Source organism: Phodopus roborovskii, unplaced genomic scaffold, assembly GCF_943737965.1.
Source record: "Phodopus roborovskii unplaced genomic scaffold, PHOROB, whole genome shotgun sequence".
NCBI classification, from domain to species: domain Eukaryota; kingdom Metazoa; phylum Chordata; class Mammalia; order Rodentia; family Cricetidae; genus Phodopus; species Phodopus roborovskii.
Window position 1 is genome coordinate 33,336,558 of NW_026125052.1, and position 26,715 is coordinate 33,363,272.

Below are 26,715 nucleotides of genomic sequence, written 5' to 3' on the forward strand. Positions count from 1 at the left end.
TCTGGTGGCCCAGGAGAAATCCCCGTGCTGAGGTGCCGTCCCACAGTCCTGCAGGTGTGCTGGTGCAGTCCAGATGGCTCACACTTTGCTTGACTGCCTAGTAATAAGCCTTCTATGTGAGCTCCTTCTGAATGGTTGTTTCAATTAAAGGGCCACTATCTCAGATAAAAATGAAAACTAATCTATGGGGGAAAACTCATGAGTAAATGGACTTTTTATTCCTATATTAGCACATCTGAAAGAATTGTTCGTTCATTGGTCGAATCCTTTGTCTTAAACTTTGACTGCTTCTTAGAAAAATGTCTCTGAGTCTAATTATCCCTGAGACAGAACTTCCTTGTGTATTTATTCAGTGCAGCTCGTGGGTGGTTGGTTGACAGAATGCATGTGAGGCTTGCTTACTGCCTGCCTCCTAAGTGTGGTTCACCTGTTCCCAGGCCTTGCCTTGTTCATAGACCAGCTTCCCACAAGGGCTTTTTAAAAAAGAAACTAGAGAAGGGACTTTAGGCTGCGAATCACTGGCCAGTCCTTCCTCCTTATGGCGTCCATTGCTCTTGTGTGTCCTTGACTGTTGGTAGTTAGCAGTGTGTCTGCCAGCAGCTCCAGATATCTCCAAGGGTTTGCCCTGGCCTCTGTTGCCTTCCGGGATCCTACACAGGTGCAGAGGCCATCTCCTCTGCTCCATCCCAGCCCCTTTCTACCAGGCTAGGCATCGGAGAGCACACCTTACAGCTCCACCTGCTCGCTCTCCTGGTGTCTGTCTGTGAGGGCGCGGTCTGATGCCACCGCAGGCTCCAGGGCTCTCAGCTGGCCCGTCGAGGACAAGAACCTTCTAGACTCGTTGTTCTGAAGACCAGGGTGGATGTGACAGACCTGGAAACCAGTTTCCTGTGCAGAGCTATGGCCTTTTCTTTCTACTTTAGCTTATACAGCCAGAACCCAGAACTTTATTTTACACTTGATCTTGCCTTCCTTCTCTCTGCCTTAAGAAAACATTGGTAATATTATTCAAGCCACTGAATTCTGCACTGTACACTTGACTTCCCAGGTGGCTTAGAGTGCTTGCCTAGCATGTGTAATACCCTGTGTTTGATCCCAACAATGCAAACTATAAAGCATTGAAGGTGGCATATTTTATATTTTACAGAATATCACTTATTTCCCTAGAAACTGATGCTTTTTATTAAATGTCTTATATTATTTTCCAGTTGTATATACAAGTGTCTGAATTTTGGCTTTGGGCTTAATACTTCTATAGTGCAGAGGGTTGTTGGTAGAATTTGCTTTGATACTCACTGTTGGAGGAATTGAAGACACCAGAGCTGCTGTTAGGGACAATGAGATGTTAGCACCGCTTGTGGATTTGATGTCAAAGGTGCAGAGCAAGGGGCTTGTGACCTTGGTTTCAGGTGCCCCTGGGGGTTGCATGCCAGATAATGTACATTATGATCCTAGCAGTAGCAAAAATAGTTAGGAAGTAGCAGTGCAAATAATTTTATGGCTGGGTCCACCACACCATGTAAAACTGTTCTAAAGGGTCACAGCATTAAGAAAGTTGAGAACCAGTGTTCCAAAACACAACTGGCCGAGAAAAGGCCTAAAACCAGGTAAGACCAGGCAGCCATATCAGTGTGTAGGTGAGTCTGGCCTTAAATTCAAAGCGGTCCTCTTGCCTCACTCAGCCTTGAGTGCTAAGGTTACAATCAGATTGTTCTTTGAAGCCTGTTTCCTAATTACCCTAGAAGCCAGGCGGTGAGGCAGGAGCCTTTATTTAATCCCAGCATTCGGGGGGGGGGGGGAGGCAGGCAGCTCTTTGTGGGTTTGAGGCCAGCCTGGTCTACAGAGTAAGTTCCAGGACAGGCTCCAAAGCCACAGAGAAACCCTGTCTCGAAAAACCAAACAACAAAATGGTGGAAGAAGCAGATGAGTAGCGTGTGAGAGAGCGTTGGGCAGTGTCTGCGCTCTGTGGTCCCAGCAAAGAGTCGCTGTGTCTTGTCTCATGGGATTTATAATACAAACTACGAAGTCAATTAAGTGACGGCCTAGAAGATCCGGAGACCGAGTGACTCTTGCTCTCAGATGGTTTGTAAATAAAGTGCACCAGGGAGAAGGTTCTTTATATTCAAGTTCATTGACTTTGAGGTGGAACCAAGATGGGCTGGGTGGAATTGGGGCTCCATAGCAGATAGATTTTCATGGCCAAATCATGGGCACTTGAGGGCACACGGGCTGCTGAGAGCCTCTGGGCCTGGGCTGGGTGTTGTCTGTGTCCCTCAGGTACCTGTGCAGGCCACCCATGAGAATTCAGGCCCTGTGCCCTGTGGTCCGTCTCCCTAGAGCTGCCTTTGTTCTGCTGACAGCAGCGTAGGGCCCACACTCCTGGGCTCCAGGGATTTTTCTTTCTCCTCATGGGCAACACACTGCTTGCTTAAGTTAAGCCATTGCTCACAGCTGCTCTGCTTCCTGAGCTGGGGAACTGTGCAAAGCAAAATCATTCTGAACTGGCGTTGCCCACGAGCACTGTTGGGATCAGGAGAACGCTGTGCACATGCATTTCCTCACGTCACATTTGCAGGCCTTACTGACCAAACATGGGACTTAACGAATTATATCTCATTATTTCTGAAAATGGCAGCAGAGCCTGTGACAGATCAAATGCTGTCACATGAATGTGCCATACGAAGCAGAGGCAGGAGCCACAGTGCATACGAGATGTAGTTGCATCCGTGTGTCATGTATGTTTAGATGGCTGCCGCTGCTTTGGTGGCATACGAGGCACAGAGTTCTCTGTGACAGTGTGAGTAGGTCACATGTCAGCCAGTCCTGTCAGTCACTTGTTATTGTTTGAATGCACTAAATTATTTACTAAAAGATTTTCACTTTGGCAACTGAACATAGAACCTCATCCCTGTGTAACCCTAGCAATCGGGAGGATGAGGCAGGCAAAGTTTAGGGCCAGCCTGGAATGCAGAGCAAGTTGATATTAATGCAAACAAACAAAATGTGTATCATTTTGATTTGGTTTTAAGTCAGAAAAGAGATGTGTACATTATTCGAGTATACAGTAATTTTTTTCTTTTGAGTCTTCCTTCCCATATAACCTCAGTCTAGGGCCTTTACCTCACCAAATGTCATGGAAAGAACTAGCAAACATGTCATACTTTCTCTGCCTTAAAGGGACCATGCTTAAATCTATCCAAACCCTTTTATCTCCTTTATAAAATAAGTACACCTTTGTTTGTAGAACATAGAGAAGGTGGCGTACAGAGAAAACCATTACCCTAACTTGCCTCACTGCAAGCACTCTGTACCCTTTCTTAAGCCTCTGTGACAGTGCAGGCACACTCCTATGGTGCTTGACTGTTATGTCTTGTTAGTATTGATGTTACATACATGCTATTAAGCCCTCCAAGGTAATGTGATGATGGCTAAAGGACTGAATGGTCAGCCTCAGCAGGTCAGCATGAAAGACTGGGCAGGGTGTATGTGGGCAGGGTGTGGAGGAGCCGTATCGGGGGTGGGGGGTTGTCAACAGTAGAGCCATGTTCCCTTGGTGCTGTGTCTTCCTTTTCCATGCCCCGTGCTCCCTCCAGGAGTGTCAGTCAGCTAAGCCACTGTCTTCCTGTGCCCTCCTGTAGGTAGCTGCGATTAACCCAAACCATCCACTTGCCCAGATGCCCTTGCCTCCATCAATGAAAAACTGCATCCAACTGGCAGCCTGTGAGGCCCACGAGCTCCTGCCCATGATCCCCGACCTCCCAGCCGACCTGTTCACATCCTGCCTCACCACTCCCATCAAGATTGCTCTGCGTTGGTAAGTGTCTGTAGTCCAGGTCCCCATCCCAGGGACCCACGGTATTATCCTGGTCACAGCGTGTGTCCTGCGTTCTAATGTCTCAGGACCTGGGTGTTTGCCTGGGTCTAGTCTGAGGGTGGGTGGGTGGATCTGGTCGCAAGCAGTTTGCTCTTTGTGTCCATGAAAGAGCGCACTGTGCACATCTTTGTTCTCTAAGGGGAGCGACAGGAAGTCCCTTTTATTGGGGAGGAGGAAGGCATCTGTGACACAAGTCACTACAGTTCTTGCTTGTACTCAGCAAGTGGCGTGTGTCCAGTTTGCCACCCTGCAGTACTAGCTTCTAGTGCCAGCCTTTCATTATCTGCTGCTGAGAAGCCTGTGTGCTGCAGCAGCCTCAGTACCATCGTAGGGTTGGGATGAGAGCCGCACAGCTGTGTGAGGTGCCCGCCCGCCCACGGGTGTCTTCTTCATGTCAGCCTGGCAGCCCAGACTCGTCGTTTCCTGTGACAGGTGCAGGCCTGGGGTTGTGATAGCACTGTGGTCATTCCCGGGGACCTCCGGCACCCGATGCAGGTGGCCACTGTGGTCTCCCTGCTTTGTCTTCACAGCAAAGTTCAGGGTTTCCTTCTCATTCCTGTGCAGAGCGTACCCAGAGTTTGAGACTAGCTAGGTCATATAGCACCTCTTTTTTGAGGGGAGGGTGCTGCCTCGCCTGGAAAATATCCACCAACTGTGTGCCTGCATGTGGGCCTGGGCATTCTCTTATGCACCCAGTGGCACAGCTATATGATTGAACTAGATACCCAAGGAGCATAGCATCCCTCCAAGCTGGCTGTGTTGAAAGAGGCAGAGTTGACAAAGTGCAGGTGTGACTTCTGTGAGGGAGGGGAGGTAGGCAAGGTTGCAGCATGAGAAAGAGGGGCCCAGGGGCCTGAGGGACAGGGACAGCCGCTGCCTAGTTTGAATGAAAGAAAGGTAGCACAGGCGTGACAGGAATACTGCTGAGGACAAGTAGATGAGCCTCACTGGGGTCACGTGGGTCAGCATTCCAGGGGCAGCAGGAGATGCCAGGTAGCATTGGGAGACAGGAAGGGAGGAGGCTTCCACGGCAAAGGGCTGCGAGCCCCAGATTGAGGGGCAGGAGTGTCAGGACCCTGCTCTGACAACCGCTGCACCAGACTCTCCCACTGCGCCCGCCCAGGGCGCTCAGCCCCAGTGCCTGAGTGCTCTCCCACTCCACGCTCCCATGCGCTGTGCCTCTAGGAGTGTGCAGCACCAAGGCTTCACACCTGATTGCCGAGCCCTGAACGGGTTTCTCCAACCAAGCCATGCGCTTGCTTTGATGCCTGACTCCCCTTTTGGATTGAGGAAATAGTTAATTTTTTTTTTTAAAGTATGATTAAGCTTTAATAGGAAGCATATAGCTATCACAACATGGGCTTGAAATCATCATGCTACTGCTGGAGACAGTTGCCCTCACAGCCACAGCCTGATCGCCTGTGGTGGCTCAGATGGGAGGGTCCTCCTTCCAGAGGTGCTCAGTGGGAGGGTCCTCCTCCCACAGGTGCTCAGTGGGAGAGTCTTCCTCCCACAGGTGCTCAGTGGGAGAGTCTTCTCCTCAGTGAGAGCCAGTGGCAGCAGGTGAAATATGAGACTCTGCAGCTTTTAAAACCCATTTGTCTTCTAAGGGGCATTTGTTTTTTCATGTGGTACTTACCCATATTTTTAGAATTAGGGTTTTTTTTTTTTCAGTTTTAAAGTCAGTTTTATATTTTTTTAAATAAAAATTGAATTTATCTTTTTAAGAGAACTAATGAAATGTACCAAATAGAATGAAATAACGTGATTCTATGTTCAAAGGACAGCAAATGTCAGTCTTTTGGCTTATTGACTCTCAGCCTTATTTTCTGTGCTGAACCTCAAAAGCTCTCCCATCCACCCTCGTCGCTCCCTGTGTTAACAGTCTGCAGTTGTGAAGATAAAGGTAGGCCAATTCAGCGTGGCTCTCATACATATCAGGTTCGGTGACAACTAGTCCCAGCACTTTGGCAATGCTTCGGTAACACCATATTCACAGAAATAATCACTGGGCAGTTTGATGTGTAAGCCAGTTCCTGCTACAGAAATATGGAACCCAGGATCTGGCTGAAAATGACAGCCGTATCATCTATGAGGCAAACAAGCTAGGAAAGAAAGCTCAGGGCCCCCTCCCTCCTTCCCTTCCCTCTGTCCTCCATCCATCCTTCCTTCCCTCCTTCTCTTCTTACCCCCTCCCCCTTGTTCCCTGGATAATGTTGAAAGCTACTATCTTCATTATATAAGGGAAGTTGCTAAAGAATGCTAATGTGCTTTATAAACAGCACAGATGCAGCTGAGCTCCATATGTACAGAGTGTGCTTGTGTCTGTCGGCAGGTGTGTTAATGAGTCGTACTTGATGAAGAAGTGCTTACTGGAAGGTATTTTTCTGATTTTTTTTTTTTCCCCTTTTTTGCCTCAGTCCTATTTTCAGAGTGGATTTCAGTAACCCTACAGTGATGAGCTGTAATATTCTCTGTAATTGCCTCACCCCTCCTATTATACCAGGGCTTTTCTCGTGTGGCTGTTTCTATTCCTTTTATTGAGTAGCATGATATCATTTTGAATTTATTATGGACATATTTCTGTGCTGCTGGAAGGTCTAACTTCAACATATAGTCTGTTTGCACTGAGGCCAGCTGAAGAGATGGATGCCTAATTGCAGCAAGCAGCACACAGTAGTGCTGTCTGTTCATGAAAATGACACCATCATTTTGGATTGGAGTGAGGTCAAGAATTCCTTCAGTCCAGTTAAAAGCCACCGACTTTCTGGAGTTACCTGCAAACTGTGCAGGGTTGAAGACACGTGCAAGCAGGGACAGTTCTGCTCCCATCACCCTGGCATGGAGCTCTTTGCCATTGTGCGTCATTTCGGATGCTCTGGTGACACTTTATGTTGTGTAGGAGTTGCTGCTAGTATAGGAGTTCTGTCTGAGAGGTCTTCTAAAATTCAGCAGCTCTGTGAGAGGACACACGTGCTGTGTTTAGGTCCTGCGGTGTCCGAATGAGAATGGCCACCAAAGGCTCTTATGGAACTGTTTGGGAGGGGTTAGAAGGCATGGTCTTGTTGGGAGAAGTGTGCCACTGTGAAGGGGGTTCTGAGGCTTCTGGAGTTCAGGACATTCCCATTTAGCTCTATCTGCAATGCAATTGTGAATATAGATGAGACCTCACAGTTCCTACTCCAGTGCCATGTGATGGGAGATGTAACTCTGTTTCTCTAGGAGGTGAGAATTCGGGGAAATAAATGTAGGCATAGTCAGATGCCGTGTGAGACGGCAAATGGGTTAGAGGTCCAGACCCTTCTCCGGTTATGTAAGGCCACATGGAAATACACAGACTCATAGAAATATGTTAATACTTAAAACAGAGCTAGCCAAGTAAGAAGCCCTAGTCACCGGCCAACAGTGTTATAATTAATATAAGTCTCTTAGTGTTCATTTGGGCAAGTTGGCTGCAGAACCAGGCCTGTGAGAAGGACAATCATAATAGCAGCCATGCTTGCCTTCTGCCGTGTGTGTGTGTGTGTGTGTGTGTGTGTGTGTGTGTGTGTGTGTGTGTGGTGTGTATGTGTGTGTGTGTGTGTGTGTGTGTGTGTGTGTGTGTGGTGTGTGTGTGTATGTGTGTGTGTGGTGTGTGTATGTGTGTGTGTGGTGTGTGTGGTGGCCAGGCGTGCATGTGCTTGATGAGGTGGAGAGCTTCCCCTGGAGCTGGAGTTTTACACATGTAAGCTATGTGACTCTGGTCTTCTAGAAGAGCGGTGTGTGTTCTCACCACTGCGGGAGCCTGAGCCACCCCTCTAGCCTCAGAGATTCAGGGGAGGGGGAGCCCCGTGTCTGGCTGACCAACCCTGCAGGGTTGCACAAGTGTCGTGTGGTCTGACCTGCAGGCTCCCTGTGAAGAATTGGCTTCACTGTCCATCCTTCAGGCCCTACACAGATCGCAGCTGGCTTTTGAGTGGCTCCTGAGCCACTGAAGCTGTGGTTTTTCATGCACCCACTCAGGGCACAGTCGGCACCCCAGACTCCATTCCATTCAGTGAAGATGGAGTTCGGGCGCAGGCAAGGACAGGCCGAGAGGCTTGCTCAGCCATTCTCCCCTCGATGGTTGGCTCGGCTGCTTTGCTGTATGGCTCAGAAGAATCATTGATTGAGTTGAGAAAGCAATGTTACGGGTGTAAATTACTCAGAAAACAGTTAGGAAAAAGAGAAGATGAATTTCATTGTAGAGGTGGCGCTGGGAGAGTGGGAGGAAAGGGAAAAGCAAGAAGGAAGAAGATGTGGGCTGTGAAGACCCCACCCTAAGAAACCGGATGTGTCTCCCAGACTAGAGATGCCCAGCTCTGACACGGGGTGGGATGGGGGCGTGCAGAAGAATGTAGGAAGAAACACACAGACAAGAGTGAACCCTGCAATGGCAGAATGATCTGAGACAGAGTGGGAATGAGTCCTCACGGGACCACGTCATCAGGGTGCAGCAGCACTCAGACAGAAAATAAAAAGGTTGCAAGTCAAAGGACTTAGTAGACGGACATCAACGAACAGAGGCTGGAGCCACAGCAGAGTCCAGCATGGCATTGCAGGGGGCAAAACTGTGGGGAAAAGGGTAAGAAGGCAGGAGGGTACAAGTTGTCTTGACAGTGTGAGCGTGACGCATAAGGCAGGAGCAAGTTCAGACCATCCCAGGTAGATAAAAAGACTTGGTATTCCTAAATGTTAGTTCTCTCGACTTTTATCTACGGATGGACTTGGTGCTATCTGAACAACCAAACCTTGACTTTAAAGTTTGCAGAAGCTCAGAGGGCGTAGCCAGGCGTTAGGGAGGGCTCGGTGTTTTAAGAGTCAGTGAAAAGCCACCAGCATGTGACAGTGATGCCACATGCACACTGCAGATTGGTTTTGGACAAAGAAGCCTAAATAATTTGATGAGGTGGGATGACACACCCTTAGTCATGCCTTGCAGAGAAATTAACACCGCTTTTATTGCATATCAAGAGAGACATGGAAAGCAAGGTGGCGTGGGTTTGTGATCTCTCTGTTGTGGCTCCAGCAGCACCCTTCCCTTTAAAATTGAGATCGTTGCTAACAGCTGCTGCCGCCAGACAGCAGTTGCGCCACTACAGGCTGTAAGTATTACCTTACGCTATGTTAGACTCAGGAAGACTAGCTGGTGACCAGAGAAAGCAGAGGTGTTGGGGTCGTGCACACATGCATGATGCTGCCTACAGATGGAGAGAGCAAATGGGTCATCCTCTGTGGGACTGCAGAAGTGTGGCAGTCCTTGATGCAAAGTGCAGTCTTACACTAGTGTATTTTATGTATTGTGTGCAAATTATACCTCATTAAAGTTGAATTAAGTATTTTTAAATGCAAAATGTTGAGTAAAAAAGAAACATATTTATAACATAGTACTTTTTTATAAATTAAATACAAATATATACAGTAGCAGACATTTAAGGGTATGCATATATCTGAGTGAAAACACAGAAGGACTCATGTTGGAGATGTGGATGGGGGATGGGGAATGCTCGCTGTCACTACAGGTGCTCTGCAGGGTCTGGGGATGTAGGGGACCAAGGCACAAACAGGGTGGTTGGCCTGGACCGTGGACAGTTTTCCTGGGCACTCACATGTGTGAACAATGGCAAACTTCTTAAAAACCTGCTCTTCCCATCTACTGAGAGCTGTCACAAGGTTCAACGTAGTCCACAGCGGTGGAAGCCAATCAGTAGCGGCTGCGATACCACTGCTTAAGTTAGTGACTGCACTGACCCAATTTTAGAGACCTAGGTCCTTTGCAAAACATGCTTTTCCCCACAAAGAGGTGTAGTGAGTGAATGTTTCTGTATCCAGGACAGTTGTCTCTTGATCTCTGGTCCTGATGTGAAGCTCGTCTGCCTTGTAGTTCTCTTTTGGCTCACACTCCTCTCCTGTCAGTATAACGTGGGACACATTATCAGGAGTGCTCCCAATGGCCTTGTATTGCATGTGGTCGATTGCACCAGCACCTGGGCTCGTGTGTGAGGATGACTGAAGGGCAGCATGTGAACAGAACATAAGCGTGGTCAGAAGAGAATTAGGGTTACATGCAGTTCAGCTCACAATGAGTTCTCACAGTACTGCATCAGTGGTGTGATTCCAGGAACCTGCTCCCGCTCTGCCTCTCCGTCCTCCTCACTGGCATCACACCGTGGTAGGAAGGACAGCGACTTATTGTCTGCTGCTAGGGTACCGACCATCATCACCTTGTTTCACATTAGTTCTGGTCCTTGTTGGAAACTGTGCCTGCAAAGCATCTAAACGATCCCCATATTTATAGAACAGGTGCTTCTGGGAGATGTGTGTCTTCCGACTGTGCTTCTAGGCATTTTAATGTCAGTCTGACAACTTGTCTGTTTATGTGCATGTAGTGTGCCTAGGCCTACCACTTTGACTGGCGATATTTCCGTGTCTCATTAAGGCTGTTGGTCCATACAGCTGTGTATTTATAGTGGACACCCTGAGCTCTGTCAGTGAATGTGTACTTTGCAGTGAGGTGCCTCTCAGATGACATCTTCAGCATGCCTTGGCTGTGCTGCCATGTAAGACCTGTGCAGGCCGTGGCATGGCATTGCGTCATTTTAACGTTCTGAAAGAATGCTGGGGACAGTTAGCCTGTGCTCCTGACTGTGTTCGCTGCTGCTGTCCATTTTCATGACCCAGGACAGGCTTCGGTGGGCTTTCAAAGCCGCCCCGTCATTCCCCTTGCATCTAGAGGCCGGGTTACCACAGTGGGCACTAGCTCCTGCTCTCTGTTGGCAGCACTGCAGATAGCCTTGTGCCAGCACAGATGATAAGGCTTTCTGAGTCCAAGTGGCTGTCTTCTGGGAACACTGTCTTAAAGGGAGAGGGACACGCTTACATCAGCGCTTTGACGAGAAGAAGGGAATGGAGCACAGGGTCTTCTCTGTTGGGGGCCTCCTGTGATGGATGAGGTTGCACCGGAGGGAGAAGACGGAGGAGCGAATCCTCCGAAGACCTCCTGTCCTGGCTTAGAGGATAGGGACGGCCATGTGCAGCAGGACTTTTGAGCATCAGAGGACAGAGATGGTCCCCAGGACACTAGGAACGGGTGTCCCTGGGTGAGAAACTATGTGACAGTTATCATATAGAGGACTAAAATATATCACATGTATGCCCTTGTGTGTTCACCTGCTGTCTCTACATATAAGACAGCTGGAGGCGGGAACCCAGAGGTGAAAGTACCAGCAGACATGCTGTGCAGTGAGCCCAGGGGAGACCCCATCTAGAGGGGGTGTGAGCAGGCACGGGGTGGGGGTGTGAGCAGGCACGGGGTGGGGGTGTGAGCAGGCACAGGGAGGGGGTGTGAGCAGGCGCAGGGAGGGGGTGTGAGCAGGCACGGGGTGGGGGGGTGTGAGCAGGCACGGGGTGGGGGTGTGAGCAGGCACGGGGTGGGGGGTGTGAGCAGGCACGGGGTGGGGGTGTGTGAGCAGGCACGGGGTGGGGGTGTGTGAGCAGGCACGGGGTGGGGGGGTGTGAGCAGGCACGGGGTGGGGGTTTGAGCAGGCACAGGGAGGGGGTGTGAGCGGGCGCAGGGAGGGGGTGTGAGCAGGCACAGGGGTGTGAGCGGGCACGGGGGTGTGTTGCGGATTTCTCCTATTGGAGACTGTGGCATTTTGAGCCTGATGGCTGTTGGTGGAGCCTGCCCCAGCCAGGCTGGGCCCCTTTATGGCTCCTGATATTGCAGCTTCTCCACAGGTTGTCACCAGCGCCCCCAGAGGCCGGCTGGAGTCTGGGCTGATGTATTCCCCGTGAGCTGCAACTCCAGCAGTAGGGTTTGATGTGTGTGCCAGGACAGAGCGGTGTATTCTGTGAGTGCACAGAGAAGTGGACCACTGTTTTCCAGTCTCGCTCCCTTGCCAGTTGTTAGCCTTGGTGCTTGTTGGAAGGCATCTCCCTCACTGGGCTAAGCTTGCTGGCCAACTACTGCTGGCCAGAGTTGGAACTGAACACTTACAGTGCTGTGGCCTCTGCCAGCTGGGTTCTGCTGTGTGGTACTGGTTCTTTTAGTGTTCTGTTGTGTGGCAAAGCTCTCCTCAGGCCATCGGCTGCTCCAGATCCCCTGAGGTTACTCCTGGCAGGCCTGCCCCTGCATGGTGCTGCCTTGCTATACATACCCCCTCCCTTGCTTGTCCTCCTGTCCCGAGGAGGGAACACTGATTGGTGTCTGTTGGAAACAGCCCACGTTCCTGTGGCTCTCTGAGAGTCTGAACGTTCTCTGCTCCAGTCTTCCCCTTGGGTGAGTCTGTGTCTCTATGAGGATGGCACCGCTTCTCAACAGTGCAGCTGCCCAGGGAGCACTGTCTGTGGGAGCCGTGAATCTGTATCAGCCTCTGTGTGTGTGTGTGTGTGTGTGTGTGTGTGTGTGTGTGTGTGTGAGTGTGTAGTACACCGTCATTCACAAGGTACTGCCCACATGGCCTCACATGCATCTTTGCTAAAGGCCAGAGCCAGTCAAAGACACCAGAAGCTGGGATGCACGAGCATGCGATTAACTGGGAACCAGGTGTTAAACGCGCAGCTGTCCAGTGTTGCAGCCTGACTTGGCATCTGAGTTCACCGGGTGCCCCCCCCACCTGCTTTCTCCAGCTTTTCCTAGAGCTCACAGGCCTCTCACTGTGCTGTGATGCAGCGTGTCCTGAGGACCTATTTTGCAGGGGGGCCACAAGATGCCACAGGAATTCGGGGATTAGACACAGCATCTATCTTCAAGATAATAGTCCTCCCTTTCTCTTCCCCTCTAGCATGGAAAGCTTTTAAATAGTTAAGCAGTTCTCTCGATTGCATCTGGCTCTCCTCAGTCTCTCCCTCACACACTTGGAGCACTGCCCCTTTGTCCAGGCTTTACACCTGCCCCACATGGGGCCACATCTATCATTTCTTTCTTATATAACTCCTTGCAGTGTGAACTACCCAGAGCAAAGCCACACCCCTCCAAGGGTCGGGGAGCCTCGCTTCCAGCAGCAGCTCAGTCTTGTTGGCTCTCAGAGATGGGGATGGGTTTTCAGGAGGGGCAGAGCCGGGGGGGGGGGGGCCTCTGGCAAGCCTCTGCTCCTGTGTTTGTCTATGGCATTATGTTGTGTGGATGGGGGGGTGTGCCACAGGCACACATGTCAGAGGACAGCTTGTGGGAGTTAGCTCCTTTCTTTGAACATGTGGGTCCTGGGGATCACTCTGAATTGTCCGGTGTGGTCACGGGTTTCTCCAGCCCCTCCCCCACCCCTCCCCCACCCCCACTCTTCCTCCTGTGGCTCTGCTGCTTGACTCGGTGCTTCTTGAACAGTTTGTTGCTGCCATCCAGACTGGGATAGTGTAGGAATAGAGATGTGACAGACAGAAAATCTAGGATCAGGTGGGATATGCTTGCTCTGATAGAGGACACCTACTACACAACCTGGAAACTCAATGCTTTGTTACATGCAGTGGTCCTGAGCTAGTCTCAGGGAGAGGTCTCTGTAGGGGAGCAGTCTCAGGTTGCAGTCACAATGCAGGAGGAAGATGTGGTTGCTAGATTTTGCACACACTGTCAACATCCACACAGGGACCAGAGGAAGGCTTTTGCCAAATCGCTGAGCCTGGCCTGGGGAAGGCTTCGCCAGTTCCCATTTGCCTGAGGCATCGGGGCCTGTGACACTTGCTTGTGCCGACAATGTATGTTCACTCAGGCAGGACCTCATGAGCTCCTCACACGCTCGTTCTAGGATCCCTTTGATCCCCGTGGCCTTATTCTCCACCCCGTGCTTTCTCTGCCTCTCCTTTGTCTCTACCCAGGGAAGGCCCTGCTCTTCGAGCTCAGCATCAATCCCTCTACCACGGCAGGCCTGGGGCTGTGTGAGAAGAGGCTGGACAGACAGGCAGACAGGCAGACAGACTTCACTCTGGAGCACCAGTGGCCCACATGCACACACCGTTGTCAATTGCAGAGCAGCCTGCCTTTCCCTCGCTTGCTGCACAGCGCTCTGAGAGCGAGCTGTGGGAAGGAAAGGATAAGCTCGCTCAGCCTGCTCTCTCTTCGTGTTGTCTGGCCCTCCTGCCCACACACGGTGAGCGGAACTCACACACCTCTTAATGTGTTTCCAGGGTTTCCAGACTGAAGGTGGCCACCGTTTGTTATTACCTGGTACTCCATTTTCAAGTTTAGTGTTCCATCATATTTATAGATGGAGTTATTTAAGCATTTGCCCAGCAGTATAAACTTGTAGTGTTTCTGTGTGACAAGGCTCCTGCTCCTCTTCCCAAAGCATATCGCTTCTTGTTCTGAGTTATTCTCCACATGTGTTTCCAGAATGTGACTAACATGTCAGAGAGTATAGCTCTGGGCCTTTGTTGCTCCTGAGCTGGAACGTTAAATTGCCCCATATCACATGTACAGATATATCATTTCCAGCAAACTCTGGCCTTATTTTCAAAGAGGAATTGTCCCTTCACAGGTGTGATATACAGACTCTATTCTGTGGGCCATGCATGGTAAGAAATTTTGTGGGTCACAGTGTATATAAGTCACTGTGAGAAGGGACCACCCTCCCTACCAGTAGTCCATCTGCTTCCAGAAGCTTCTGTACTTAGTGGTGGGTATGCCTGATGCAGAAGCCACAGACCAGAGCACAGCAGAGGTAACGTTACCTGTCTTCCCACCTGCTACACAACAGCACGTTCTCGCCTCCCAGCCAGAACTATTGTTTGGCCGGTATCTCTGCTGCAGGTGAAGGTGAGTAATCAGTGGCCACTGGGGAACCTAGACTCTTGCCCGTGGCCATTGCGCCCTGGCTTCTCATTGCTGTAGGAAGCTTGCTATCTGATAAAAGCTTTCTCTGCCTCTGCCTGGACTTCCTACAAAATCCCAAACCGACTATGCTGTCATGCCATCTGCTTCTGTTAAGGCAGTGTACTTGTGGTGGTAAAGCGGCCGAATGTCTGGTACCTGCCAGCTGCACAATTGATGAATGGCCCATTCAGAGGTTGTTCAGACATTGGTTGTTCAGATGTGTTCTGGACACTTAGTTTGCCTTTTGTGGGGAGAGCCTGGGTACCAGATGAATGGCAAGAGAGGACTGTGTATTAAGTTAGAGGTGGGTCCCAGCTTCAGCACTCAGGAGGTTTCTTGTAGACAAGGCCTATTAAAACATCTCATTAGCAAAGGAAGGGAGAGCAATCTGCCTGTGCCCCTCACCTAATCTTTGCAAGTGCTAGCCCTTCTTGTAGGTGGGGGAGGGAGCGCGTGGCCCCAGCCTTGGCTCTGGGCCACTAGCAGCAGCAGCTTCAGAGCTCTGTGGTGACATCATCTCAGTCCCCATGCTAGGGACCCTCGTGTTGGGCTGCTCTCGGCACGCCTCTGGGCAGTCTTACCTAGGGCCAGGCCTCTCTTGGCAGCCACTGAATGGTAAGTGGCGGAAACGTAGGCTGTTTGGTGTCCTTCTGTCTGCTGTGATGATTCTAGATCTTTGTGGGATGCTTCTTAATACAGAAGGGACAGAGCGGGTGGCAAAAAGGAAAGGCTGTGTAGCGATCATGGCTGATTATGAGCTAAGTACCATAAAGCCACCCTACCTCCTAGGAAGAGGTAGGTGATGGTGCGCCTGTCTGTGTGAACACCAAGTGTGCTGTGGGCGTGTGCCTGTCTGCTGTCCACTCTGTTTTCCTTCTCAAGTGTTGTGATTCCCAGGGGATGGTAGCTGCCATGGCATGGCCATTTCCCTTCAGTATGCAGCCAGGAAGCATTGCCCTGCAGGGGAGCTGGGGAGTGCACAAGCCTTTAATGCCACCACTCAGGAGGCAGAGGCAGGAAGATCTCTGTGAGTTCAAGACCACCCTGGTCTACACTTTTGAGTTCCAGGACAGGCTCCAAACCTACACAGAGAGACCCTGTCTGGAAAATCAGCAGCAAACAAAGAAGAAGCGCTGCCCTAAGTGAAGGCGCGTAAGGGCGGGGCTCTGCTCATCGGCCTGCCTCTGCTCGAGGCTGCATGCTCCTACTCCATGTGACTTTTTCACTAGGTGTGAGTTGGTCTGAGAAGCCAGGAGCCTGAAGCTGGGGCAGTTCTGGGAATGGGATCTTCTCTCCTGCCATGCGGGGAGCATGCCACCAGGCAAGATGTGTCCAAGCACTCCTCCCCAGAAGAAGGCGCCTCCTTAGAAAGGGGCCTTGCTTTCTTCTTCCAAGTCAGTGGCAGCTGTTGACAGCCTTAGGGAGAAAATGTCAGGGCTGTCGCAGGCGGGCAGGGGAGTACCTTTGACAGTTTGCACCCTGGAGATGGAGAAGCTCTGTGAAGTAGGTGGCCCTGTGTGATTTTCCCTCCTTTCTATGGGAGGGCAGGTTTCAGCCGTTAGAAACAGTGGTGCTAAAATGGTAGAACGTCAGCACCCTCGCTGCCCCAAACACTGTGTCTCTTACTGAAAGGACCCCAAAACCAAGTTCTCAGCACAAAGGCGATTTATTTACCCCAGAGGGACAAAGAGCAAGGATAAGGGACAAAGGCGAGGTAGAGGACAGAGGAGGAGGGGGCAGGGACAAAGGATGGAGAGGAGACTGATGTTATACACAGGGAAGTGGTGGTCGGTTAGGACGAGGTGTTTAGTTTTAATTGGACATATTAATTAGGGGGCTTTTTGATTGCTGGACTTCAATGCTTTGATAGCTGGACCTTGGTAATCAGCCTCAGGAGGAGGAAATTTCCAGATAAGGGAATGGACTTTGGTGGCTAGCTTTAGAAAAGTAATCTTCTAGTGGTTTGTTGGTTTTTTTTTTTTTTTTTTTTTTTTTTTTTTTTTTTTAGCAAAACAGAGGGGATGGCAGAGAAGGAAGTCCTGCAGAGCAGAGCCATGCTCTCTACCCTGGCCAGAGCTCACTTCCTGACCACAGGATTCATTTTTCTTCCAGCTCACCTGGTTCTATGCCTGAGATAGCAGGGTCCTTCCTGCACCTGTCTAATCCTACACAGGCCTAGAAACTGCCTGTGGGAAGCCAGTCTATACAGTCAAAAGTGAAGCCTAGGAACTGCCTGTGGGAAGCCAGTCTATACAGTCAAAAGTGAAGCCTAGGGTTTGTCAATTAGCATCAAAGGGGAAAAGTAAGAACAGCTTAGAGATCTTACCTGGTGGGTCTTACTCTACCTCAAATGGGCCTCGCACAGCAGTCCGCTGGAGAACCTGGCTTACAGGAGTGGCCCTCCCTACCCAGCTGGCTGGCACTGTCTGTCTGTTCACTCACTCAATGTGTCTGGGTCTTTTACGTACAAGTTCGTGTCGTACGCCGCTCGTGTGCCTAGTGTCCCTAGATCCCCTGCGACTTGCCATCGTAGGTGGTTGTGAGCTGCCATGTGGTGCTGAGACTCAAATCTGGGGCCTCTGGGAGAGCAGCCAGTGCTCTTAGCCATCTTTCCACCTGGGCTTTGTTTTTGAGTCTGTAATTGGGCATTGTGTTGGTGTGAGGGTCCAGAGACACACTCTACTCTGCCGCCTCCGCAGCCTAAAGCGTTGCCCTTGGGTGAGGAGAAAGCAAAACAGAAAGGAGACAGGCCATACCATACCGCAGAGTGTCGCCTTGAGCTTCTCAGAAATCGAGGCATGCCAAGTGTTGGCAAAGCTGCAGGGTCTTGCGGGAGACTCAGACACCTGTCCCAGCATTAGCCACACGTGCCGCGTAGACCTCTGAGGTTGCTAAGGAACCTTTTGTTTCTTTTCCCTTTTATTTGAAATGTGAGGTGGCTCTGGTAATGCGTTGGGTAGAATTATAACCTGACAAAGTGAAATTAGCAGCCAGTAGGGAAGGGCCTGAGCGATGCCCTTTCTCATAGGTGGGGCTTCTAGCGATATCCTAGCAAACGTGAGGTTGCAGCTGTTGAGGGGCCGGCCTCAGCAGCTGGCAATGGTGCTGGAGCGTTCGCTGCTCTGTTGGTGGCTTCAGCTGGACTTAAAGTGAGGGTCCCTTCCTCTGCCCCTGTCCCCAGGTTTCCCTGCTTTTCCGTTTGCCGCAGCAGTATTTCTATGTGAGTGGAACAGAGGAGAGCTGCAGAGAGCAGAAGACAGACCAAACATGATCAGAGTGCCTTGTGGGGCAGAAGCTAGAAAGGGGCTGTTGAGCCTCAGGTGGCTTCGGTGTGAGGATTAAACGGGTTGGAACCTGGTTGGTGGTGGCAGGCTACAGCTGGCCTGCTCGGGGAGGTGATGTCGCCGCTGACTGGTTCCAGTTTCTAGCTCCTCACTGCTGTGTGGGTGCTGCTGTGCATGACTCCATTTGGATGCTTGTTCTGGTTTGGGTATCCACTCTGCCCAAAGCAGCGGCTCATGGTGGTGGAGCTGCCATAAAGGAGTCCTCTTGGCTGCTGTTACCTATCTGACTTAACTCCGTCTGTGTTTCGGTGGACATCATTTTCCTTTTGAGAGGTTGCATGTCCAAGGGCTCCAGTGTCACACAACTGTCTTCCGTCTGCTCCTTGATGACCTGATGACCAGCCTTCTGAAGGTGCATGTGCCGCAGGACACTTCTGCCCGCACATTTAAATGGCAGTTTGGCAGGGTATAAAATTACACCCCCTTCCTCCTGTTCCTCCTGCCTCCGCGCACTGGTGTTCAGTTTCTGAAAACCTCGCTATTTGTTTTCAGTGTGCTCTCTGTGTTGTTTTCTGGTTTGGTTTAGTTGTTGTTGCAGTTGGCCTTGCTATACTGCCCAGGCTGGCTTTGAGCTCCTGGGCTCAACAGTGTTCTTGCACGGATAGCTGGAACTTCACGTGCCTAGCACTTTGGCCAGCTGTCCTCCATCTGTAGAGTAAATGCCGCCTCTTATTTCCTGGTAAGAAGTAAACACTCATACTAGACCTAGGGCAAAACCTCCAAATTGAGACCATGTAGCAACTCTCAGCTGTTGGGCTTATTTTATTTCATTTAAAATTTAGATGGCCTTTTACTCTGTAGCCTGGGCTAGGCCTTGAACTTGAAATAATCCTCCTGTCTCAGCCTCCCCAGTCCAGTTTACAAGCATGAGTCACCACATCTGGACAGTTTTATGGAGTGTGTGTGTGTGTGTGTGTGTGTGTGTGTGTGTGTGTGTGTGTGTGTGTGTGTTTTAAGATAATCTTTGTATGTAGCCCTGTCTGTCCTGGAATTTGGTGTGTAGACTGGTGGACTGGCCTGAAACTCACAGAGATCCACCTGCCTCTGACTCCTGCCTAGGTGCTGAGATGAAAGGTGTGCGCCACCATGCCAGGCATGGAATCAGTCTTTCTTCCGTTTGCCTTGGCCTTCACCCTCATGTAGGGGAAATGTATGAAAGGTGAGAGTTGCTGGCTAGTGCCGAGAACTGGTGCTGGTGGTGAGGGAACTCTGTGGGTCTCGTTCGTATTTAAGCATGCTGGGCTTCAAATGACAATCGCCTCGTCAGTAATCAGTTAGGCTTTATAACCTTAAAGTATCTATCAGTTCCAAAGTCTGTCTGCTGTGATGTTTTCTCGGTCGTTGACATTATGCCACCCATTTTGCAATTGGGAGGCACTGCATTAGGATTGGACCGAGCTCCTGGGAAGCTGGGTTGTGGGACTGACCTCTTTGGCTTTGTTCCTAGCTCCAGGGTGTCACTCTTGATTCTGGAATACACTTCGTGCCTAAGGCAGGGTCCCTCTGGGAGTGCATTGAAAGCCCTGGGGCTTCTCAGGGCCTCTAATTGGTAAAAGGGGGGCCTTCCTCTGCCTTCTTGGGGCAAGAGACGCTGCACTCCCCAATTAATACTTTGAGCCTCGTTTGCCACAGGGTTCCTTGTATTCACATCCTGCCTGTAGCTCATGAGTCAGCCAGTGCTGGGGGAAGGTTACTCCTCCAATTTCCTGGCCCTCACCCCAGGGAGGCTGCTCCCGCCTGCCATGCTCATATGTTGTGTGAATGTGCAGCCCAACAGGTGGCTCATCCTTGGCCAAGGTTATAACACTTCCAGTTTCTCTTCTGTTTGTTCTTTGGAATTACCAAGTGGTTGTTTTTGATATTTGTTCTGGGATTTATTATCGCTTTTGACAAAAGAACTAGTCTGATACAAATATCCTGTCATTACTTGGTTCCAGACATCCCAGTCAGTGATCCGTTATGGGTGAGAGGACAAAACACTGAGGAGTGTGGCTTCCCATAGGACCCAGAGCCCAGACGCCGGCCCAGCCAGATCCAGCTCCCCCCCCCTCCCCCCCCCCCCCGCTCCCTGTACTGTAAAGGAGATGGCCCTACTGGCAGAGAAATATGGCCCCCAGGGTTATTGGTTTTGCTCTTTGAACATAGAACACTGGCTGGCATCTCTACCAAACAAACTTTCTCTCTGTTCTTGAACTGAGCCCGTTTCTTGAGGCAGAGAACCTGTCTGGGCGGCTGTGCTCCGAGGGCTGTGCAGGGCAGGTTACTTGGCCACACCGCCTGTCGCTGTCCTGCCTCTGTGTCTCTCTGTCCCTCTGTTTTCTTGCCCTCTTGTCCCACTGCTGCCTCTGTCCCCCCAGCCCAGCACCCATAAAGGTTCCCGCCCTTCTCTCCCAGTTGTGGCCCGATCTTTGTACTCAGCACAGTGTCTGTTGGTGAAATGTGGACGTACATTTTACAAATGTCCTGGTGAAGCCATTGTAAGGTGCAGGCCTCATACTTGGGAAGTACATGCAGACGTCCTCGCTTAGCTCCTGCTGACAGAGCAGTAGAGCGCCTCATTACGTTCTGCCCGCAGTGGGGGCCGCGGGTGGTGCAAGCATGTGGGCCGTCAGTGTGTCAGTTGAGAGCGAGCCTGCAGAGTGCACCGGACACTGCAAGTGGAGTCATCGCTGCTGATTTTAAACGCAGACAGTGCACTGAGCCCTGAGCTGCCTTTTCCCAGTGCTGACATGGACCTGTCAGCACACACAAACCGATAAAGCCCTGCCATGCCCCCTCTGGCTCCCTCGACCTTCTGATGGTTAAAGCAGTGCAGTTGAGTCTGTGTTCCTGTCTTCTCTGAGTGAACACCTCTCCCTCACCCCGCCCGCCCCTTACTCTTAAGAAGGAAGAAAAGCAGCGTGAGGGAGTCCAGTCCACTCCAGCAGTTTGTAGCTCCTGGCTGCTCTCCAGGGCAAGGCTCCATTGACTTCATGCAGCCTGTCCCTCCCAGCCTGGGCAGGCAGGCGGTGAGACTCACTGCTTTTGTCCTTTTTGAGACAGACTGTCTAGGAACTCAGAGATCTGCCTGCCTCTGCCTCCCGAGTGCTGGGATCAAAGGCATGCGCCGCCGCCGCCGCCGCCACCAGCTGAAGCTCTCTTCTAAAACCTATAGACTGGCAGGACTGAGGACGCAGTGTGTTTGTTTACATTGGATTTTCATTGCTTCATGGTTCTCGCGTTCAGGGTTCCAGTCATGCCTCTCACTTCCTGTCCTTTCTTTGCAGGTTTTGCATGCAGAAGTGTGTTAGTCTGGTGCCTGGAGTCACACTGGACTTGATAGAAAAGTAAGTAAGATTTAAGCCCTGGTGGCTTCCTGTGTCTGAGTGCTTTCTTCTTCCTACTGGTGTCCTCAGAAGTCCCTCACATCAGTGTGGAGTTCTCCCCTTTCATGTGGATCTGTCCTTTTGTTCTCTGACTGAGGCTCTGCTTATGATGGTTACACAAGTGTTTGGTGCTAGCATGGGGCCATCTTAAAAGAGAAATGATAAGAAGCTCCGTTCTTGTGGATGTTTAAAATAGTGCAGACTGTGCTGATGCTGAGCACAGGGCTGTCCTTGTGGCCCATCTGAAACAGCCAGGTTATAGCTCCGCTCTGCCCCTCATCTCCTTCTACTTCAGTGTGCTGTGTCTTACCTGCAGCCACGTTACTGTCAAAGGCAAACCTGTTCTAGAAACAGCCAGGGTGAGCACAGTGTGAGAACATGTGTTCTCTCTTGCCAGAAGCCTGGTAAGGTCACTGAGAAGGATGTCTCTCTCCTGTTCTGACTTCTCTGCTTCTGAAATAGTATCTCGTGACTCTAAACTTGGCCTGCATTTGACTCCTCTTTACTTGTGTCAGAGGTAGGAAAACTTAGGGAGGTTTTTGGAGCCCTATATCTTCCAGAATTACTAGATGAACGTGTTCCAAGTATCACACACAGGTGTGCGTGCGTGCGTGCATGCGTGCGTGTGTGTGTGTGTGTGTGTGTGTGTGTGTGTAGACATCCAAGGCTTGAGTTTATTTAAGCAGGTGAGAAAAGCAAGTCTACCCCCATGGATCTCTAGAAAAGTGCTTTCCTTGTGTGTGAGGGAAACAACTCAAGATCCTGTGCCAAGAGCAGAGCTGCCATGCCTTGTGACGCATGCTCAAGGTGCAGCATGCAGAAGAGTGCAGAGTTGCATGCACGCTTTTGGCGCCCATCTCCCATTCTCCTAGTGAGTGAAGAAGATATAGTAGGATGTGTTTCCCATATGTTGTAGACTCTGGATGTAAATGCATCAAGAAGCATAAGCCTCTGGGGATGAGGGTATGAATTGAGACCCAGATAGTGTACTCAGAGCCCTGGATTTGATGCCCCAGCATTGCCCAGTAAAAGAAGAAAGATGGCTCCAGTTTCAGCTGGATGACAGCGCGAAGCTCAATGGGATTCTGACTTTTCCGTGTGTGTGTGTGTGTGTGTGTGTGTGTGTGTGTGTGTGTGTAAATGAAGCATGTAAAACGGATCTATAGCACACTAACAGTCGTCACCATGCAGCCAGGACCGCTGCATGCAGTTCCTCTTGGACTTTGAAAGCCTTCTAAGCTTAAGGGTGCACTCATCCACAAACAGTGGGTAACGAGAAAGAGCACCTCATCTGTGAGTGACCAGGGCACATGGCAGGCTCTGTGATCTCTGCCAGGCAGGGCTTGGTCTTAACAGAGCAGTCTGGAAGCAGAGCATGATCCACAGCAGGATGGGGATGTTGGTAAAGTGGACCTGGGTGGGTACTGCTTCATTCAGGAGCAAAGCGGGCTGCCCCTAGCCAGACACATAGGAGGAGTTGGCCTGGTGCAGGCACAGTAGAAAGACCTAGAGGCCTCTTGAATCGTGTCACCAGCACCTGCTCAGTTATGTACGCAGCCCGTGCTGTCTCGAGTGTAACCTAGGAGCACATTTGCTGAATTTTCGTAACATCACAGCATAGTTGGTGTTAGGACCCATGGATTGGATGGTGACAGATGGGCACATGTCCCCTTCCTATCTGTTGTGTCCTCAGTGCTCACAAATGTTACACAGGTGTCATCGGGGACCACAGTGATGGTGCTGCTGAGACCAGGGGTCAGAGTTCCAGAGAGGGCTGGGCAGTGCTGACCCCTGGCACATCCCCACCCGTGGCTCGGGCAAGGCCTTTCCCAAACCTCAAAGGCAGAGTAATGCTGGAGCTCCTCCTGGGGCTGGCACAAAAGGTGACTTTATTCCTGGGACTTCACTCTTGAAAAATGAAACCTCAGGCTGGAGCAAGCAGTGGCCCAGTAGTTAAGAGCACTTGCAGAAGACCCAAGTTTATTTCCCAGCATTCATAAGGCAGCTCAGTTTCAGGGGGTCAGACACACCACACACACACACACACACACCACACCACACACACACACACACACACACACACACACACACACACACACCAAATAGATTTTTTTGAAAAAAGAAAAGAAAATTTTGAAAAAAGAAAAGAAAATTGAAACTTGCAGAGTAATTCAGATGGAGTTACATGAGAAGATGTAACACACACAACACAAGTGGTTGCAGAAGCCAGTCTCCCAAGAGCGGCATTCTGGAACAAAACAGACCTGTGGGGAGGGAGAGCAAGAGGGTCAGGTCAGGACTGTGGTGAGTGACCCAGGAGGCCAGCAGGGAGGGATCCTGCCTGTGGCTCCACAGATGCGTCAGAGCCATAGAACTCACACCAAAGGAAGTCAGTTTGCTTTGTAACAGGAAAACATGTAGAGGCGGTAGCAATGCCCTAAGAGGGTGCTAGACAGAATCACACAGGGCACAGCAGAGGTGAAGCGGCTGTTGACAAGGTGACCAGAATAACGCAGGTTATTTCCCTTTCATTATTGGGAGTGCCCGGTGAGGCTGACATGCCGCAGTGGGCTTCCTTCTAGTTAGGAAAGGCCAGTGCTTCTGTAAGGCACCGCTCTCCAGGTGGGACCCACGGCCTCTGCTGCTGGCTGTCCTCGTCCTTCCTGCCCTGCCCTAGCCTTTCTGCTTTCTCATATAGAGGGTCAGCTCTTCGGCCTCTGGAGGTGAACTCAGAGGACCCTCTTCACCTCCCCTCCTGTGACAAGTGGTGACAAAAAGTTGGTCAGGTGCTAAAACACTAGGTGTGGTGTTTTTATTTGTTTTTATGTAAATGTGTTCTTGCATGTATGTATATATGCCGTGTGAGTGCCTGGGGCTGGCAGATTCCAGGAGGTGATGTCAGATGCCTTGGAACTGAAGTTACAAGCAGTTATTATGTTGCTTCGTGGGTGCTGGGAACCAACCCCAGGTCCTCTGTAAGAGCAACGGGTGCTCTGAACCACTGAACCATCTCTACAGTCTTTAAGTTTAAGAAGGTAAGTGCAGTGCACTGTCCTGGGGCAGGCGCAGGTTTCGGGGTGCACCTGTCTGGGAGGAGCTGAGATGGGAGAAGGTGGACACTGGGTTTCATGTGACACCGCCATGCAACACCGAGAACTTGTCAGTTCTGGGTTAGTATGAAATTTAAGAGCAGAAATAGCCATTTCCAAGAAGACTGAGCAAAAGCTTGTTGAGTTTGGTTTAAGGAGTCTTAGGTGCTGCATTGGTCATCGTGCCTGTGTTTAAGGTGTTGACTTGGATCTGAGTCTATTTCAGTTGTAGCTGACACAAATCAACATTTGAGGCTCCAAACACCCTATTGCTGCTCTCCCTTGTAGCTTGGCAAGGGTTAAACTGAATGCGAATGCGTGATTTATATTTTTATTCCAAGACAAATTACAGACTTGAGAATTACACCACCCTCAGAAGAAGTCTCATACACAGCCCTAGAAGTCACCAGCTGCAGCCACTAGATTGAGTTCTGAGATGTGTGTTTTTCACCTTTGCAGTTTACTTGAGGGATGTTGCCATTTAAAAGAAAGAGTTTTAGACTTTTCAAACCCTGATATATTACAGTCCCATAAGAAGGTTGGGTTTCAAACTAGAAATCTGGGCATCAACTTCCTCTGATGGGTCCTACACAGCCCTCACTTCGTCCACTCTGTTGTTAATCTGGATGTCTCCTCAAAACTTTCCCGTGAGTTCCACAGCTTGCAGCCTGCTGAGGCTGTTCACGCAGGCATCTCCATTACGCACCTGGTATCTCCGTATGCTGCACACGGGGTGCCCGATCATACCGGCTGGCAGTGCTGACCTCAGTGTGGTAGCCTTTTTGTAGCTCAGGAGCACTGTGCTGAGGTTCAGGTATGAGGGACAGTTGGCATGACTACTACACTCGATATTTTCAAGTGGCCCACCTCCCCTTTGTGTGTCGTCATTGTACCCAGCATAGCTGAGTGTCTGTGCAATGCCTGCGCTTGTGTGGCACTCCACCTCTGCACCACCCACCCCGCCCTCCTCCTGGTCCATAGGTGTTCTGCTGCATAGCCAGTATGGTGCCAGTATGTTTATATCGCTACTGAGTTTTTACAAAACTGAAGCACTGATCTGGCTTTCCATAGCTGCCCTTACCACCTCAAAGGGGCAGCCGGACAGAGATGTCTGCAGCTGGGCAGTGGGGTGTAGAACAGGACCAGGCTCGTGTTTCTGCTCTTATGTTTTATTCACGTACAAGCGTTCATCCTGTATTAAGCCATTTTGAGGTTTCTAACGTACAGTGCTGTGGAGACTGCAGGCACAGGTCAGGGGTCAGGCCTGGCATGGACCACGTGCACACACGAACTGCCCCAGAGGTTTTTGTTAGCTTGCCATTCTGGAGACACTAGGTCACTGGGCCATACCTAGCGAGTTCTTGCCTGAAGAGTCCCTAGGCTGTGCAGTATAGTCCATGGTAAGACGGGGGGAGTGTGTGTGTTGCCTGTGTGTCTCCTTTTTAAAGGCCCCTGAATTCAACTGCAGGCTCTACCCACTGACACTACCTAATCCTAGATCCCGCCAGCGGCCCCTTGGCCTGCACACCACACTAGATTCAGTTTGTGTCCTCTTTGTACCTCACAGTAGCGGCTGATGTCAATCCTTGAAACTTCGCAGGACGCACTCTAGGCATAGAGTGTAAGAGAGGGGCATGTAGAACAGAGTGCTTCAGAGGGACATGGAGGCCTTGAGACTCCAGCTTATGCTGTGAGTGGGAGCTGCTCTCCTGCTGCTGACACAGTGCTCCAGAATCCAGTGTCTCCGTGGTGGTTATTCTGGAGGCCGTGGCCCACTGGTTCCCATGTGTAGCCGCCCCTTGCTTCATCACGCATCTGCACACAAGCTGAACAGGCAGAGTGTTGTGACCTGCTGACTGAGGCTGAGCCTCTCCAACATCCCAAAAGTGTACCTGTCACCAGCATGCCACTAGGCAGTACGCCCTGGCACAGGGCATGTAGGACCCAGGAGCCAAGTTCTTTATTCCGATGCTATATGTGTGAGCAGGCTCTGCTATGCTTGGAGTGTTCTCTAGACCTTCAGTCCTTCACAACACAGTGCCAGCTGAGCCAAGTTATCTCGAGCCCCAGAACATTTTAAAAGCCTTTTAATATTCTTACCTCTTTAAAACTTTGCTGAAATGAAGTGGTCATAGAGTAGGTCCTTGCTGCTCTGTTGCATGGTTAGCACTTAAACTGGTTTAGGTCTGATCCGACGTGCCCAGGTTTGCCTGTCGCCTCA

The 26,715-nt window shown here is 50.6% G+C and overlaps 1 protein-coding gene across 1 annotated transcript in view; it reads left to right on the top strand.

The window, feature by feature from the left end:
- Positions 1-26,715, top strand: part of Rptor (regulatory associated protein of MTOR complex 1) — a 228,170-nt gene that overhangs the window by 115,001 nt on the left and 86,454 nt on the right. Inside the window, exons 6-7 of the mRNA XM_051181740.1 lie at positions 3,639-3,814; positions 21,307-21,366. Coding sequence (XP_051037697.1) covers positions 3,639-3,814; positions 21,307-21,366 — 236 coding nt within the window. The remainder of the gene's footprint in view (positions 1-3,638; positions 3,815-21,306; positions 21,367-26,715) is intronic.